Source organism: Salvia hispanica, chromosome 5, assembly GCF_029641045.1.
Source record: "Salvia hispanica isolate PSC_SH4W2 chromosome 5, Shi_PSC_v1, whole genome shotgun sequence".
Classification (NCBI taxonomy): domain Eukaryota; kingdom Viridiplantae; phylum Streptophyta; class Magnoliopsida; order Lamiales; family Lamiaceae; genus Salvia; species Salvia hispanica.
In genome coordinates, this window is record NC_142696.1 from 13,171,188 (window position 1) to 13,190,805 (window position 19,618).

Consider the following 19,618-nt stretch of genomic DNA (forward strand, 5'->3'; position numbering starts at 1 on the left):
ACTAAGAAAGCGATTAAGATTGTTTTTGCCACTCCGGGCGATGATACTACTATACTACTGCGATAACTAGCTGGAAAGGCGAACCGATGACTTCTCCGGCAGACTCTTGGACGTCAAGTGACCATAGCTGTGGCGAGGAACGAGAGGTAAGATAATGTTGAAGGATGGATCTTCTAGAGGGAATTCTACTAAGTGTGATTGTCAAACTCCGAACCGAACTCTTTCTCTCTCTCCAAATGGCTCCTTTTATAGGGAGGCTTGCCCTTGCTTTTAGGGTAGGCTTCTCCCGCATTTTGACCTTTTTGCCCTTGTAAAATAATTATCCCAGCTATCCTCCTTCTCCATCTCGAGCCTTCTCTCTGGCATGCATTCTGGTCAGTATCGCACCCTTCTAGTGCCCTTTTCACTCGCGTCACACGAATCGTCACCCACTGACTTAGATCCTTCCATCCTGCACACTTAAGCAACTGTTTTGCAGATAATACATGTATTTCACGACATACTGACCAGTAACCAAGGTTTAGAATACGACTTATCAGTCGGCAGAAGGAATCCGAGTGGATCCCGCCAAAGTTGAATCGGTACAATAATGGAAGTCGCCTTCGACACCGAACGAGACTCGGAGTTTCCTAGGTTTGGTAGGATACTACCGAAGGTTCATAGAAGGATTTTCCAATATAGCGAGACCAATGACCCAACAACTCAACAAGAGAGTAAAAGTTATTGGACCTCGGAGTGTGAGGCGAGTTTCTAACTTTTGAAGGAGGAATTGACCACCGCACCAGTTTTAGAAGTACCAGAGCCTGGAGTGAACTACGTAATCTAAACCAACGCTTTGAAGGTTGGACTTAGATACGTGTTGATGCAAAATAACAAAGTGATCACCTACGCGTCACGACAATTGAGGCTGCACGAGTTGATCTATCCAACCCACGACTTGGAGTTAGCAACAGTAGTACATGCCCTAAAGATTTGGAGGCATCATCTCTACGGAGTTATATGTGAAATCTTTATGGACCACAAGTGACTGAAATACTTTTTCGAGCAGAAAGATTTGAACATGAGACAACGAAGATGGCTCGAATTAGTGAAGGACTATGATTGTGGCATCAACTACTACCCTGGCAAAGCAAATGTAGTGGCAGATGCTTTGAGCCGAAGAGACCATTCGCAACTAGATGTTTTCTGACAGAAGAGGAAGGTTTGATATGAGGGTTTAGTAAGATGCGATTAGTAGTGGTTAGGGCACCTGAAACAGTGGAAGGCCGAAGTGCCACCTTAGTGGTTGAACCTAACCTAAGAACGAAAATCGTTGCGGCACGACGGATGGATGCAAAACTGGAGGAAATTCAAATTGAAGTGAGAACTAACGAATCTGGAAATTTTAGCAAGGAATCCGACAATTCCCTCTCCTTTGAAGGAAGACTTTGCGTACCAAATGACGAGAAACTCAAAACCTAGATCATGAGCGAAGCAAACGAGACTCCTTATACCGCTCACCCGGGAAGTACGAAGATGTATAAAGACTTGAAGAAGTTCTTTTGGTGGAACGACATGAAGAGGGATATAGCGGCATTTGTGGAGCGCTGCTTAGCCTGCATACGGGAAACTGCAACCCCTAGAAATTCCTAAGTGGAAATGTGAGCACATCGCCATGGATCAAACAAACTAGCTCAAATTTACATAAAGGAAATCGTGCGATTGCATGGAGTCCCAGTGACGATACGTCCGATCGTGCCCCGAAGTTCACCTCAAGATTTTGGATAAGTTTGCAACGTGTGTTAGGGACTCGATTGAATTTTAGTACAACGTTTCACCCACAAACCGATGGGCAGTGAAGAGACGATAGGTCAGCGAGGTGTGTTTGAATTAAAATCTCCCGATCCAGAGAATCCACTAGACTTCCTTCGCCTTTCAAAACCCTCAACCCGCTGTTGCTAAAAAGGTTAGTACAGGGAACTAGGGATCGAATCCACAGAGGCAGATGCGTAAGTAAACATGCTCAAAGACATGGAAGCTATTTTTTTGGCTGATGCCACTCAATTTTTGGGGTTGAGATTGTATTCCTAGACTTGGGAAATGAAATGCTCTACTCTAACAGCTAAATTTAGGCAGGAACATATTAGAGTTTGTATACTAGAAATCACGTTTCGAGTGATTGAATACTGTAAAACTCTTATTTTATTTTCCATTAAATAAACAAATTATTTTTTGTCATAATGTTGTTATGTTTTACATTTAATGAATGTTAATGCATGTTTAAATGTATAAGTTAACTTAACAAAGTCTAAGTCTTTGTTTTAGTAGACCGGTTGTGGGCGTCGTCCACTTTAAGGTAATACGGTCAGTTCTAAACAAAGAAAAAGATGAATTTCACAACCTAGATGGAATTTGACTATCCATCGAGAAAGGTTGCAATATCAGTCCGCATATTTCTAAGCCTTACTGAAATAAGATGACATTGGTGTGGTATAGCACTGAACGGATCTAACAGGTAACTTGCCTTAGGCTATCTACTGAAAGGCGAGGTCTTGATAAATATTTGTTTCTTAATCAATGTAGGTTAGCATTGAGCATACGGTATTGATTATGCACTGCTTTGACTTATCAAATGGTGCAAGTTTTTCATAACCCAATTATCCTGATATATTGGGTAGTGGTGATCGATATCTAGCGGTGCTAGGATTGCTATTATGTTGAATCGTGCGCGAGCTGAGTCTCGTTTGATAATGTCCTCAAGAGGAGCGCGAAACAAGGTTTTATTATTCGGAACCTAGCTAGTTGGAGTGTGATTACTCTATGAATAATAAATAAGCGTTTCATGCTAAGTCCACTCTTGGAATTAATAAGAAGTTAATTAATTAAGTCAATAGCAGACATTAATTAATTAATGGACATTTTAATCTTAAGCACGGGAAATGAAAGATAAACGAAAACCCGGATTACTTGTAATTTCGGATTTGGATGGGGAGAGTTCAATATTACTTATGTAGTGGCTGCTCGTAATATTCCAATTATAACTTATATTAAATTGTGGGTTCAATTTAATTAGTAAAAAGTAAATTGGATGAGCCCATATCCAAAACCTTCCATAGATCCCTGTCTGGGCCCAAAATGAACTTAATATAAATAGGAGAATAAAGGAGACAGAAATAACACAATTTTATTTGCTAAAATTTTCGAAAATTTCAGCTCTCACAAGCTGTAGGAATTTTTGAATTCCTCTCCTATTCCAAAAAGGATTTCTTCTGTCTTCTTTATTTAAGTCCTAGTATTCTAGTAAGATCAGCCCACACTGATATTGGGATACAGTTCGGGAACCAGAGAGAAGATTTGTGGTCTAGTACTCAAAGCATCACGTGGAGAAGAAGCTAGCCATCTTCAATTCTTTGGAGAATTAATTAGGTATTTTTCTGCTCCGTAGAAAAGCATGTTTTAGGTTTCAAATATTCTTAAAGCATGATTAATTCAAGTTATGAGCATGATATATGTGATAATTACGCGAATAGCTTTTGTCTAAATAATCTGCTAAATAGATCTAACTTTTATGTGATTTATTGTTTTAAATGCACCGCTTCCGCTGCCGGTTCCAACAGGACATGCATAATGACTAAAAGTATTTGAAACAACTACTGGACTGGGTAAATGACTTCCTAAGCTAGCCTAGACAGAGGACCATTTCCTTAAACGGCATAGTACGACTGAAAAAAGGCTGCAGATTAACCAACTAAAGGACTAACTGAAGGTGCTGGCAGCGGAAGCGCATGCAAATAAATCAATCACATAATAATCAGATCTATTTAGCAGATTATTTAGAAAAAACCTATTCGCGTAATTATCACATGTATCATGCTCATAACTTGAATTAATCATGCTTTAAGAATATTTGAAACCTAAAACATGTTTTTCTACGGAGCAGAAAAATACCTTATTTAATTCTCCAAAGAATTGAAGATGACTAGGTTCTTCTCCACGTGATGCTTTGAGTACTAAACCACAAATCTTCTCTCCGGTTCCCGAACTGTATCCCAATATCAGTGTGGACTAATCTTACTAGAATACTAGGACTTAAATAAAGAAGACAGAAGAAATGCTTTTCGGAATAGGAGAGGAATTCGAAAATCTCCTCAGCTTGAGAGGGGAATTTTCGAAAATTACAATAATGAGAATTGTGTTATTTCTGTCTCCTTTATTCTCCTATTTATATTAAGTTCCTTTTGGGCCCAGACAGGGATCTATGGAAGGCTTTGGATATGGGCTCATCCAATTTACTTTTTACTAATTAAATTGAACCCACAATTTAATATAAGTTATAATTGGAATATTACGAGCAGCCACTACAGAAGTAATATTGAACTCTCCCCATCCAAATCCGAAATTACAAGTAATCCGGGTTTCCGTTTAACTTTCATTTCCCGTGCTTAAGATTAAAAAGTCCATTAATTAATTAATGTCTGCTATTGACTTAATTAATTAACTTCTTATTAATTCCAAGAGTGGACTTAGCATGAAACGCTTATTTATTATTCATAGAGTAATCACACTCCAACTAGCTAGGTTCCGAATAATAAAACCTCGTTTCGCGCTCCTCTTGAGGACATTATCAAGCGAGACTCAGCTCGCGCACGATTCAATATAATAGCAATCCTAGCACCTTTAGATATCGATCACCACTACCCAATATATCAGGATAATTGGGTTACGAAAAACCCACACCATTTGATAAGTCAAAGCAGGGCATAATCAATACCGTATGCTCAATGCTAACCTACATTGATTAAGAAATAAATATTTATCAAGACCTCGCCTTTCAGTAGATAGCCTAAGGCAAGTTTTGCTGTTAGATCCGTTCAGTGCTATACCACACCAATGTATAAAGACAAGAAAAAAAAGACAAGAAAAAAAAAGAAATAAGGTGAATGAGTCTTCTTGTTTTTGCTTAGCACGGTCCGTAAGGTGAATGAGTCTTCTTGTTTTTACCTACCAGGTCCGTAAGGCTCCATCCAATAGCCTTCTTGTTTTTGCTTAGCACGGTCAGTAGTCTTGCCTCTTGTTCTTCAGTCAACCCGCTGCTGATGATTACGGGGAATGAGTCTTCCTCCCCTAGGTAGGCATACGGTGGTAGTGTGTCTGTAGGTAAAGGGTTCTTCTTTGAATCCTCCTCTTGTTCTTGTTCAGCATCTGATTTTTCCTCCATACTGGCCGGTACCACGGCCCCTACAGATCCTGCTAGTTCTGAATTCTGACAAAATTCCATAATTGCTTCCTCGATCTCTTCGTCAGTCAACCCTCGGCTACTGATCAGATCACACCATGCGGCTGCTTCCACATCAGCCTGGGCATACACATCCAAGGCTTGGAGCTTTTCCTGCAATAATTCGGTCTCAAGAAATTCTTGGACTAGGGGGTCAATTACATCAACATAACATAGATTTTCAGAATCTATTGGTCTCTTCATGGCTTCGTTGGTGTCCAAGACAAATTTCTCACCATTAAAGTCAATGCATATTGTCCCTTCGGCCATATCCACAATTGTCTTAGCCGTTCTTAAAAATGGTCTTCCTAACAATATCCCGCTAGACTCCCTAGCTTCTGGTTCACTCATTTTAATGACATAAAAATCCGCGGGATAAGTAAAGATCTGTATCCTGACCAACACATTTTCTAACACACCCTCAGGATTGATACACGACCTATCAGCCAGTTGGATTAACACCCTAGTATTTGACAATTTTACCCCTTTTAACCGATTATAAATGGATAACGGCATAACATTGATAGATGCTCCTAAATCACACATTGCATGCTCGATTTTCACATCTCCAATCGTTATGGGTAGGGTGAACATACCTGGGTCGGCTCTCTTGGGTGGTAGCTTCTCCTGTACAATGGCTGAGGCTATTCCTTCCACCATGATCTTTCCATCCTCCTGGGCTTTCCCAGCTATGAACTCTTTTATAAACTTCCCCAGGGGGGGCAGTCTCACGGCTTGGAGAAATGGTATGGTGACATCCAGCTTCCCAAAGATTGACATGAAATCCACAGGGTTTTCCTTCTTCCTTTTCGTCACAAACCGGTATGGAAACGGTTTTTCTCCCTTAGCCTCTCCAGTCATTCCTTGTGGATTTCCCGTTTGTGCCTCCCGGGTTCGCGGGTCTGATGTGGGTATTACCCCTCCCGGTTGCTCATTCCCAGGTTGTGTTTCTCCCTCCTTTTCTTCCACGGTAGGCTCCTTGTTTAGAAAAAACGGATCCTCCATCTGAGGCAGAGGCCTCTTGAGCTCTTCCGCTGGGATGACGTCGCTCAGCACCCCTTCTCTACTAGACTCCCCGACAGGGTTCTTGAGCTGAGGTCCGTTGTAAGCTGTTCCAGACCGCAGTGTAATCTTGCTCACATTTGCCTTTTCCAGTACATGGACTGTAGAAGGGAGTTTCCCTGAGTTCCCCTTCATTTCGCCCACTGAGTTAGAGTATACTTGCCATAAACTTTATAAGATAATCAACAGGTTATGTCAACTTTAACTGTTGACATAATAGTAATAATATAATTGTTCTAACTATATATGGAAAATACATTTTAATGATAGAGCATACTTAATGCCTGAAATTCTGTTAATTGTGATTGGTATATCTAATTAAATAATTTTAGTAATATACACGCACTTGATGTCAACAGAGTACACTTGTTATTGTCATGATACTTTGTATAATTGATATAGATTTATTATGTTTGATTTTAAACCAGAAAACAGAAGAACATCCAAGCGAAAAAGGAGTACCTCAGTATCTCAGAAAGAGTTAATTATTGTTAAGAAAAAGTAAAAGAAAAGTGTAGAAGATGGAAAACAGATTGTTATTGCTGAAAATCTATCTCAAAGGCTTCTAGTGAAAAGGAAGCCAATGTATTTTGTTGATCCAATAAGCAGACTGAATGAGGAACAGATTAATTCTGTGAAGGAGTTGGGTTTCGAGAGTGTCCTACATTTCAAGATTGATTATATTCCTAGCAGATTAGCATTAGTATTATTAAAAAATTTTGAAGAGAATAAGTGCAAGATAAAGCTTAACAATGGTAAACAAATTCGTATCACTGAAGAGGATGTGGACCTTGTATATGGATTCCCAAGAGGTGACATTACTTATTCTAGAGATAAGTGTAAAAGTAATGCAGCTTTCATGAGGAAGATAGCAAAGAAATGTGGTACGAAAAAAGAAAGTGTGAACCATAACGATGTTTTAAAGGTTATGTTGAATGATCTTCAACATTGATTGAGCAATCAACATGTGGAATGGTAAAATCTAAGATTGGAGAGATAATTGATGATCTGGATAACGTGAGAAATGTAAATTGGTGTTCGTATGTAATATCTGTTCTCAAATTTGCAAAACAAAATTGGTCAATCACAGAGAAGAATGCATTTGCTGGACCACTTCCCTTCCTTATGGTATGTTTTACATTTTGCATTGTTGATTATTAACATAATTACATTAGGTTGTGTGTGTAGTTGATATAGCTCGTACTATAATTAACATAAGCTGTATTAGTTATTTTAAGTGACTTTTGTATTTATTTGGCACGACACAATAGTAATTGACATGCATTTTTTAACATATGCAGCTCTGCTACTTAGACAGAGTTATACAAGACAAGCGTCATGTTCCTCGGACATTTCCATTAATGAAAGGATGGAAACGTGAGCATCTTCAGGCTAGAGAAGATAGAGAGATCAGTGCAGGAGTTTTTGGTTTAGGAAATGTAAAGAAGAGATACATTCGAAATGAAGAGCAACAGCAAGAGAATGAAGAACAAAGAGTTGATGTAGATGACAGTGGAGTGGGGTCTTCTTCTCAGAACATACTCCCATTAGATATGGTGAAAAATGTTTTAAAATACATCAATCAGATAAATGATGGAAGAACCAATCTTGTTAGAGTCCTCAAAGAAGCTTCTTCACAGATCAAGAATAATGATTTATTTGGATTTTTCTGTGACATTGCTAGAAGCGCAATTGGAAACCAGAAATCTCCGGTCGTATCTGTGAGTGACACTTTCCTGCATTTGTCCCAGTCATTTCATATAGACGACAAAGTTGTTGTTGATAACTGGAAAGCGGTATTTGACTCAATACGGAATGCTGAAAAAGAAAACGAAACACTTGAAGATTTGAATGAATTTCCAACTTTCAGATTGGGAGATTTCTTCGATAAAGTAAGCACATAATCAACCTATATCTAAATTAATACATCATTTTGTTGATACATTGTTGAACTAATTTTTTAACAGGCTGTAGAAGAACGAAATAGAGAAAATTTACCTACATCGCCAGTTGATAATCCTGAAGAGGTCAGACAAACTGTTGAAGGAGATGAACAAAGCAAGGAGAACATGATGTGTGATGGTGATAATGAATCAAACTCTCCTATCTTGACAGCCGTATTAGGATCTCCACACACAGCATCCCCATCTCTCCAACAACAAGAAGCCAATGCTTCAGAGCATGTCAACAAGCAAGCATCAGTTTTAGGATCTGAGAACAGAGGAAGTGAGATGGAAATTCAAGTACAAGTTCAAGCTGATAGGTCATCACCAACTACTGAATATGCTGGACATGTCAATACTCAAGAATCAATTATGGAATCTGAGAACAGTGGAACTGAGTTGGAAATGCAAGAAGAAGTTGAAGCTGATAGGGCATCACCAACAACTGAATCTCCTGGACAAGTCAATAATCAATCATCACTTATAGAATTTGAAAACATGATTAGTGAGTTGGAAATTCAAGCAGAAGATGAAGTTGATAGGACATCACCAAAAATGAATCTCCTGCACATGTCAATATTGAAGCATCAATTATAGGATTTCAGAACAGGAAAAGTGAGTTTGAAATTCAAGCAGAAGATGAAGATGATATAGACTTAAGAACACAAAATGCCTTGCATCTATTATCAAAAGCATGTACTGAATTTGAAATCAGCAACAATGAAGAAGCAATCAAGGCAACAAATGTTATTGTTGATATCATAAATGAACAGGTACAGTTTATAATGATTATATTAAACTCTTGAATATTTTTATATGATTTTATATTAGTTATTGACATTGTGGATATCATAGTTGACATAGATAAAAATATAATTGACATGGTATAGCATGGAGTTTCAGGAAGACAGGGAGGATGCAGCTGCATGCTCAATTGTTGAGTATATGATGAGAGAGGGTATTGAAACACTGGATGACACTCCTCCTGAATCCAACATACAAATACAAGAACATAAAGGGAAAGAGAAGATGCATGAGGAAAAAGAAAAAACTCTTGAAAACACGGAAAGAAGAATGATTGTTTACAAGGTAAAAAAATGAATGAATTATTGTTTACATTGCTTGTAATAGTTGTTAAAATGTAATTGACACGGTTATTGACACGATATGTACTGCAGTTGACATGATATGTAGTGTAGTTGACATAATCATATTAGTTATTGAAACAATTAGTGTAATATAGTTGACATGATTTGTAATTGCAACTAACATTAAATTCACTGACAACAGAATCTGAACCCTGTTCCGATATCTGAGATTCCACTGGCTGAAGCTAGAGAGAAACAGACTCGTGCTGAAATACGTCCTAGCCCAGTGCTACGCTCACCATTTGAAATACGAGCCATGCATATGAAAACAACCCTGAACCCAGATGAAAGAGATATGTACTACTACATAGTAGAAACTGAAGGAACAAAAGAGTATGCACAATTTAATTCTTTGAAAAATCTCTACAATCCTTTTATATTTATATGCAGTTGACATAATTTATGAATGATATTTAAATGTTGTCTGCACGCTTTCATTTCAGTGATTTATGTGTCTACACTAATGGCTTTGTTTGGGCAAGCAAAGGAGTGTTTTCATCGCTGAAACCATTCAAAAATCAGTACATGTGTGAGTGATGTATGGGCAGCACACCTGAACTACAAGGAAAGAGAAAGGGCAAAATCGTCACCTCCGCGCCTGTTTCTGACAACATCCTCATGCGTGAGTAATCTAAATTTCTGTGTCAACTATTTGGATGACAAATTTCACTAACAAAAAAATGTTAAATGCAGTATATGAATATAACAAATCGGTAGTCTCATTGGGATCCATTAAAATCCCAGAACAACTTTGTGTTGCAAATTCAACAGGAGATTAGAACAATAGAAGATTTCGATTGGAGAAAGATTGATTTGGTAACAAATTTATTTTTGTGCAAAGATCTCACAGTTTCACCTATATAGTTTTTGACAGAAGTTGTCAAATTCTTTTCTCTAATTTTATCTAACATACAATATAGGTATTCTTCCCTGTTTTTAAAAGTGGCTATTACTATCTTGTGGTATTCTGGATGAGGATGAACAAAATTGAGATAATTGATAGTGCCAAACCACCTAGAGACAAGAATCCCTTGGAAAAGTATAGCTTTGATGTTGCAATACTGGTATGCTTTTTTAAATATAGCTAACATTATGTTTTGATTTTTGTTGACATAATTTATGTATCTTGCTAAAATGCATTGTATGCAAATTTTAATTTAGTTGTTTATATATTTGCAGAAAGATATGTTTGAGGCATACTTTATAGAGAATAACATGACAGATCTATCACAAAATATAAAGAAATCTCCTTACAAGGTTATTCCTTTAGATTGGGCCACAAGCACCAATAAAGAAGACAGCGGTGTTTATATGATGAGACATATGGAGACATACTTTGGCAGGAAGGGAAGGGAATGGGATATTGGCTTTACTCCACGCGGCTTGAAGATTCTACAGGTACTCAGAGAAAGATATTGCGAAGCAATGCTTACATCAGAGAGCAACAAGAAGTGTATGGATATGATATGTCATGCTAACATCTGGATGAATGCAAACAAGCAAAGATTATCTGCGTTACAGAACCAATAAGTAAACAACTGTTTTATTTTGATTTGAACAAAGACTCGTTTGAATATTTGATGTTATCATGTTTTTTAGATGGATGTGTAAAACAATTATCATATATTGATTTGAACTATGCAGCCTGTAATAATATATCAACTATGAAATCAGTAAAGCAACTTCAATAGTAATGTCAACAACTTGAATTTTATGTCAACAGCTCAAAAACAATTGTTTTAACTAAAAAAAATGTACAGCTATTTTTCTTCATTTTTTAATTTTAAATATGTACTGGCATCATTATCATAAAAAATATGTTAATAGTTTCCATATAAAAACTCAACAAATGTGAACAGCTTGTCAATAGGCTTCATATAAAATTTCAGATAACTCAATATTTTGAACATATTGATGAATTATGGTCATACAATACATTTCAGTATAAAGCAAATTAAACGTGAAAAACAAAAAAGAAAATATAAATAAACTCTATGTAATGCCAATAACTAAATAATTGTCATGTCCTCTGTCTTTTTTTCAAATATTAACAATGTCAACTGCCTTTTTTTATAATAAAACGGATGAAAAAAAATATAATTCAAAACCATCTACTATACAAACTATTCCGCTAAGTCATAAAAAAGCAGAATAATAAATATTTCTCTAGCACCTACTCTCTCACACATAGATTACCGCTCAAAGAAATTTCTGTTTCTCTCTAATATTCAAACCCTTCGTCTAACCGATTTCATCTCTTTTATAAGTTTCTAAATTGATTTAGAGTATTAGGAATGTCAACAGAAGAAAGAAACACAAGTGATTCAGTATCGTCGACCGTTCCTGGAAAAACGACGTCAGAAATGGAGGTCAACAGCAAATCAACAGATAGTACTGAAACGACTCATTCAGGTTAATGATTTCTTTGGTTTATTAATTGTATGACTTCAATTTCACTTTTGAAAAACACAGTTTGATTATTCAAAAGATTTTATTTTTAGGTTTCATTATTTACTTATCTGATGAGTTCGACTTTTGCTTTTTTAAAATAGCAGCAGAATATTTCTGAGGTTAAGTAGTATGTATTTAAATATTTATGATTATTGACATTAAAAGATGTTTGTTGACATAGTAGTATTGACATTTTATAAAATAAATGATGTATGCTTGTTTGAATTGCTGTTGACATAATGTGAGCTTGTTTGAATGGTTGTCAAGATAGTTATATGGTTAACATTATATTACTATATTTTTAACATTTTTATTATACTTGCTTTTAAACCAGAAAAAAAGAACACAACAAAAAGAAAAAGAAGTACATCAATTGATGGGGATGAGTTGATTAGATCTGAGATTAGAAGTAAAAGAAAAAATGACAAGAGACCATTAATTGCTTCTGAGATTAGAAGTAAAAAATAGAATGAAATGTATACAGAGGCTAAGGAACAGAAAAAGAAAAGTAATTTCTTTTCTAAAAGGCTTATAGTCAAAAGGAAGACGTGGTATTTTATTGAAACACTGAGAAAATTGAATGAGGCCCAGATTAATGCTGTCAAGGACATGGGTTTTGGGAATGTGTTTCATTTCAACATCGATTACATTCCTACCTATTTGGCATTTGAATTGATGAAATATTTTGATGAAAAAGAGTGCAAGATAAAGCTAAATAATAGGAGGAGTGTTAGTATAACAGAGGACGATGTGGAGCTGGTATACGGATTTCCAAGAGGTAGGATAAATTACTCCAGAGATAACTGTAAAAGTAATGCGTCTTTCATGAGAGATATAGCCAAACATTGTGAAATAAAAGAAGGACGAAATGTTAGCCATAAAGTTGTGGAAGAGCTTATGTTAAAAGATAGTGAAGGAGGACCATGGTTCAAAACATTGTTCTTGTTACTATTAGAATCAGGATTGATTGAGCCATCAACATGTGGAACAATAAAGTCTAAGATTGGGGAAATAGCCGACGATCTGGACAATATTCGAAATGTCAACTGGTGTTCGTATACATTGTCTGTTCTGATGTTTGCAAAGGAAAATTGGTCAAAGAAAAAGATGAATGCTTTTGCAGGACCACTTCCTTTGCTCATGGTATGTTTTACGTTTCACATTAAAGATTACTAATAGTGAACATAATGTTGACATAATGTTGTATATGTAGTTGATATAGCTTATAATTGTTATTGATATGTATTTTATATGCAGCTCTGCTATATGGATAGAGTTTTACAAGCCAAACGTTCAGTTCCTCGCACATTCCCATTAATGAAAGGCTGGACAAGCACGCATCTCAAGGCTAGGGAAGATAAGGAGATAGATGTGGGAATATTTGGTAATGGACTTATCTTCAGAAGATATGTCCGTAATCTGGAGTAGGAGCAGGAGCAGGAGCCTCAACAATAGATTCCACACGTAGTTGACAGTGGGGTTGGGTCTTCCCCAAACGTTGTCCCAAAAGATATCATGCAGAATGTAATGAAATACATTATACTCATAAATTATGGGAAGACAAATCTAGTAAAAACCCTTGAAGAAGTTCCTACACACGTCCAAACTAATCATCTATTTGGATTAGTATGTGATATTGCTAGATCTGCAATTGGAAGCCCAACAACTTCTGTTCAATCTGTGGAAGACAAGTGTGTAAAATTGGCAGAGTCATTTCTTCAAGACAAAAATGAGGAATTTGACAACTGTAAAACAATCTGTGAAGCACTAGTTACTATTGAAAAGAAAAAGGAAGCACTTGAAGATTTGACTAAATTTTCAACTTTCAAATGGGGAGATTGCTATAACAAAGTAAGTACATCATTTTGTTTACATACATTTTCTCTAAGTTGAAATTAATTTAATATTAATTATAAATAACCTTTTCAATAGACTGCTGAAGAAGAAGTACGTGAAAAACAACAAAGTGAAGGACAAGAAGAACAAGAAGGATCAAAAGAGGACAACACATGTGGCATCAATAATGAATCAGCGTCTCCTATATCATCTCCTGTACTAGAGTCTGATAACAAGGAGAGTGAGACAGAAAACCAGAAAGACCTTGAACAGGTACAATTTACAATTACTATCTTAAACTATAAAGATATTCTGCATTTTATAGAAAAAAATATAATTAACATAACATAATGTGTTTCAATTGAAATAACAGGAAGATAAGGAGAACCAAGATGACACACATGGTGAACCGGACAGAGAAAATCCACTGGATAAAGGAGATAATATTGTTGAGGTAACTAAAACTAAGATTAAATTGTATATTATTTTTATAAAATAAGTGAAGTGTTGTTGACATGACTTGATAGTGTAGTTGATATAAGTTATAATAATTATTGACATGGCTTCTACGTATAGTTGACATGGACCATTTTATTTACATACATTTCTCAAAGTTGAAATTAATTTAATATTAATTATAAATTACTATTTCAATAGACTACTAATGAAGAAGTACATGAAAAACAAGATAATGAAGAACAAGAAGAAGGAGAAGCATCAAAAGAGGAAACAACATGTGGTGTCAATAATGAATCAGAGTCTCCTATGTCAACACTTGTACTAGAATATGGTAATAAGAGGAGTGAGATAGAAAATCAGAAAGATCTTGTACAGGTACAATTTACAATAATTATCTTAAACTCTAAAGATATTCTGCATATTATAGATAAAAATATAATTGACATAACGTAATATATTTCAGTTGAAACAACTTGAAGATAAGGAGAATGAAGATGACACACATGTTGAAACGGACAGAGAAAATCAAATGGATAAAGAAGATAATATTGTTGAGGTAAGTATAACTAAAATCCATTATATTATTTTTATAAAATGAAAGAAATGTTGTTGACATGACTTGATAGTGTAGTTGATATGATTTATAATAATTATTGACATGGCTTTTACGTGTAATTGACATAACTTATAAGTGTTGTTGACATAGCCTCTATGAGTAGTTAACATATTATGTACTGTAGTTGACAAGAGAAAGAAACAAAATCCATATCTCTACATTGCCAGTTTCTGATCCTAAAGGGATGAGCCAAATCTCGTCTTTTTTTATTTAGAATTAATTATAAATTACTAATTTAATAGGCTGTTAAAGAAAAAGAAGAAGAAGGAACAAAAGAAGACACAGTGGGTGATAACAATAGTGAATCAGCCTCTACTATTTCACCACCAGCTGCAAGTTCAATGGATGACGCACATGTTGAAATGAACAAAGCAAAGCAACAGAAGAAAGGAAAAGAGAAAGAAGAGAATATTGTTAAAGTAAAGTAATTGAAACTAAAATTAGATATTGTATTGTTTTTATGAAATGGTTTGAAAGTGTGGTTGACAGTTGTTTATAATTGTTATTGACATGATTTGTATGTGTAGTTGACATGTCTTATAATTGTTGTTGATGTGAATTTTATTTGCTGTTAACATGTATCTGTGTGTAGCAGACATAGTATGTACTGTAATTTATATAACTCGTATGTGCGGTTGACATGATATGCACCATACTTGACATAATTATACTAGTTGTTGACATGATTTTTAATTGAAACTAACATGAATATTATTTGCACTGACAGAAGACTGTTGTTCCATGCTCTGAGATTCCACTGACAGAAGCTAGTGTGAAATAGTCTGATGATAAAACGCATTCCGACCCATTCCTAGGCTCTCCAGTTGACATAAGAGCTGTAGATACAAAACCATACCTGGAATCTTATGAAAGAACTGTCTACTACTACATACTAGAAACAGAAGGAACAGATGAGTATGCATTATTTAATTATTTCGTTGATCTTAAAAGTATTTTTAGTTTTCTATGCAGTAAACATACTTTATGAATATTTTTCATATGTAATTTGTATAACTTCATTTCAGAAATGCATGCGTTTATGAAGATGATTTTACTTGGGCGACCAAGGAATTGTTTTTATCACTGAAGCCCCATGTAGAAATTAATGTGGGTGTAATTAACGCATGGGCTTCACACCTGAACAACGGAGAAAATGAAAGGCCAACAACATCACTTTCACGCTTTTTATGAGTACATCTCCATGTGTAAGTAATCTTTAATTATATGTAAACTGTTTGAGTCAGATGTCTCCCTAACCAAATATGTTAATTGCAGAACTTCAATGTAACAAATCGGCAGGAAAATTGGGATGCTTTGACAGCAAAGAGAAATTTTATTTCTCAGATAGATAATGAGGTTGAAAGAAGACCAGATTTCAACTGGAGAAAACTTGATTTGGTAATATGATCTAAAAAGGATATCTATGTTAGAATATGAACAAGTATTCTATGTATATAATTATATATTTCATGTCATACAGGTCTTCTTCCTAGTTTGTGCAGATAACCATTACTACCTTGTAGTATATTGGATGAAGAAAAACATCATTGACATCATAGATAATATAAAGCCACTTAAAGATACAGATCCGTTGAAGAATTATGACATTGATATTGGCTTACTGGTATGCTTTTATCTATGTTATAGACATATTCTCTACATTGTGTTGAAATGCTTTATACATGTAGTTTAATTTAATTATTTATATATTTTGCAGAAAGATATGTTCGAAGGTACTTCATAGAGAAGAAATTGCTAGATCTTTCAGAAAATATAAACAAGTCTTCATTCAACTTTCTGAATTTAGAATGGGCAACAACCACAAACATAAAGGACTGCGGTGTCTATTTGATGAGGCACATGGAGACCTATGTTGGGAAAAAGGGCAGTGATTGGGATATCGGCTTCTCTGCGCGTAGTCTGAAGATTATCCAAATACTCAGGGGAAGATATTGCTGCAAGATGATTGCATCAATTTACAATAACCAGAGATCAACAATGTTACAACTAGCTCGTGATTGGATGGAAGCAAACATGGACAAATTGTATAAGCTAGACAACACATACAAGAAGTTATTTAGTTGTAGAAAGAGGAAGTGAACAAAAACAGATTTTAATGTTTGATGTTAACTTATTTTTTGGATTGGTTTTAAAATGATTATTATGCATTCTGACTTTTGTTGACATGGCTAGTATTTGTCGTTGACATGACTTAAAATTGTTATCAACATGTTTTCTATGTATTATTCACATGGATACGTAAAACAGTTATCACAATATATTATTTTTATAAAATGAGTGAAGTGTTGTTGACATGACTTGATAGTGTAGTTGATATGGGTTATAATAATTATTGATATGGCTTCTACGTGTAGTTGACATAATTTATAAGTGTAGTTGACATGATCTCTATGAGTAGTTGACATAACTTATAAGTGTAGTTGACATGGCCTCTATGAGTAGTTGACATATTATGTACCGTAGTTGACATTACTTTTATGACAACATATGAACCGTAGTTGACATGGCAAGAATTTGTAGTTGACATGAATTTTATGTCCATTGAAAAAGAAAAGCCAACAGCTTCAACATTTGAACAACATTGAAAAAAAACCTATGCAATCTTTAATAATATGTCAACTATGAAATCAGTACAACAGCTTAAATAGAAATGTCAACAATTTGAATTGAATGTCAACAGCTCAAAAACAATTCTTGTAACTAAAAAATATTTACACCTATTTTTCTTAATTTTTAAATTTTAAATATGTACTGGTAAGATTATCATAAAAAACATGTTAATAGTTTCCATATAAAAATTCAACATTTTGTCCATACCTTAATTATCAAATGTCAATAACTTATTGGAAAAATTTGAACATCTTATCAATAGGCTTCACATAAAATTTCAGAAAACTCAATATTTGGAACAAATTTATAAATTATGGTCATACAACACATGTCAATATAAAGCAAATTAAATGTCAAAAACAAAAAAGAAAATATAAATCATGTCAACTGCCTTTTTTTAATTCAAAAGTTAACGATGTCATTGTCTTTTTTTCTAATAAAATGCCCGAAAAAAAATTTAATTCAAAACCCTCTATTCTACAAACTATTTCCCTAACTCACAAAAAAGCATAGTAATAAATGCCAACAAGAGAGAGATGAGCTACACTCTATTCTATCTTCTTCTCTCTCACAAATAGATTACCGCTCAAAAAATTTCGACTACTATCTCATATACAAACCCTACATCTACTTGACTTCATCTCTTTTCTAGATTTCTAAATCGATTAAGAGTATTAGGAATGTCAACCGGACAAAAAAACACAAGTGATTCAACTGGATCGTCGGGCTTTCCTGTAAAAACGACATCAGAAACGAAGGTCAACACCAAATCAACAAATAGTACTGAAACGACTCATTCAGGTTAAAGATTTCTTTCGTTTATTAATTGTATGACTTCAATTTCAGTTTTTTAAAACACAGTTTTATTATCTAAAAGATTTTATTTTTAGGTTTCATTATTTAATAATCTGATGCGTTCGACTTTTGCTTTTTTAAAACACCAGAAGAATAATTTTGAGGTTAAGTAGTATGTATTTAAATTTTTATGATTATTGACATTAGAAGATGTCTGTTGACATAGTAGTATTGGCATTTTATAAAATAAATGTTAACATAATGTATATCTCTGCAAATAGAAATGTTCTGTAGAAACAAACGTGAATTCATATGTGAAGTGTCAGAGGATTACAAAATATATCAACAGGGTATGATGACAATTGTCATATGTATGATTGTAGTTGCTATAAATTTTGAAATGATAATACTGTATTGTTGACATTTTATACAATAATTATTGACATAATGTGAGCTTGTTTAAATGGCTGTGAAGATAGTTATATGGTTGATATAAACTAGATTTGTTGTATTTAGAAAGGATTGTTTATGTTAAACAACATATGACTGCACTTGTCATATATAGGGTTGTAGTTTCTATTAATTTTGATATTATATTACTGTATTGTTGACATCATTATTGTACTTGCTTTTTAAACCAGAAAAAAAGAACACAACAAAAAGAAAAAGAAGTACATCAATTGATGAGGATGAGTTGATTATATCTGAGATTAGAAGTAAAAGAAAAAATGACAAGAGAAAATTAATTGCTTTTGAGACTAGAAGCAAAAAACAGAATGAAATGTATACAGAAGCTAAGGAACAGAAAAAGAAAAGTAATTTCTTTTCTAAAAGGCTTCTAGTCAAAAGGAAGACGTGGTATTTTATTGAAACACTGAGAAAATTGAATGAGGCCTAGATTAATGCTGTCAAGGATATGGGTTTTGGGAATGTTTTTCATTTCAACATCGATTACATTCCTACCTATTTGGCATTTGAATTGGTGAAATGTTTTGATGAAAAAGAACGCAAGATAAAGCTAAATAATAAGAGGAGTGTTAGTATAACAGAGGACGATGTGGAGCTGGTATACGGATTTCCGAGAGGTAGGATAAATTACTCCAGAGATAACTGTAAAAGTAATGCGTCTTTCATGAGAGATATAGCCAAACATTGTGAAATAAAAGAAGGACGAAATGTTAGCCATAAAGCTGTGGAAGAGCTTATGTTAGAAGATAGTGAAGGAGGGCCATGGTTCAAAAGATTGTTCTTGTTACTATTAGAATCAGGATTGATTGAGTCATCAACATGTGGAACAATAAAGTCTAAGATTGGGGAAATAGTTGACGATCTGGACAATATTCGAAATGTCAACTGGTGTTCATATACATTGTCTGTTCTGAAGTTTGTAAAGGAAAATTGGTCAAAGAAAAAGATGAATGCT

The 19,618-nt window shown here is 34.7% G+C and overlaps 1 protein-coding gene across 1 annotated transcript in view; it reads left to right on the plus strand.

Annotated features, from left to right (window-relative positions):
- Positions 1-9,022, plus strand: part of LOC148926316 (uncharacterized) — a 41,782-nt gene extending 32,760 nt beyond the window's left edge. Inside the window, exons 3-4 of the mRNA XM_089058035.1 lie at positions 7,618-8,208; positions 8,284-9,022. Of these exons, the coding sequence (XP_088914161.1) occupies positions 7,678-8,208; positions 8,284-8,856 (1,104 nt within the window). The 5' untranslated portion in view covers positions 7,618-7,677 and the 3' untranslated portion in view covers positions 8,857-9,022. The remainder of the gene's footprint in view (positions 1-7,617; positions 8,209-8,283) is intronic.
- Positions 9,023-19,618: the final 10,596 nt, after the last annotated feature.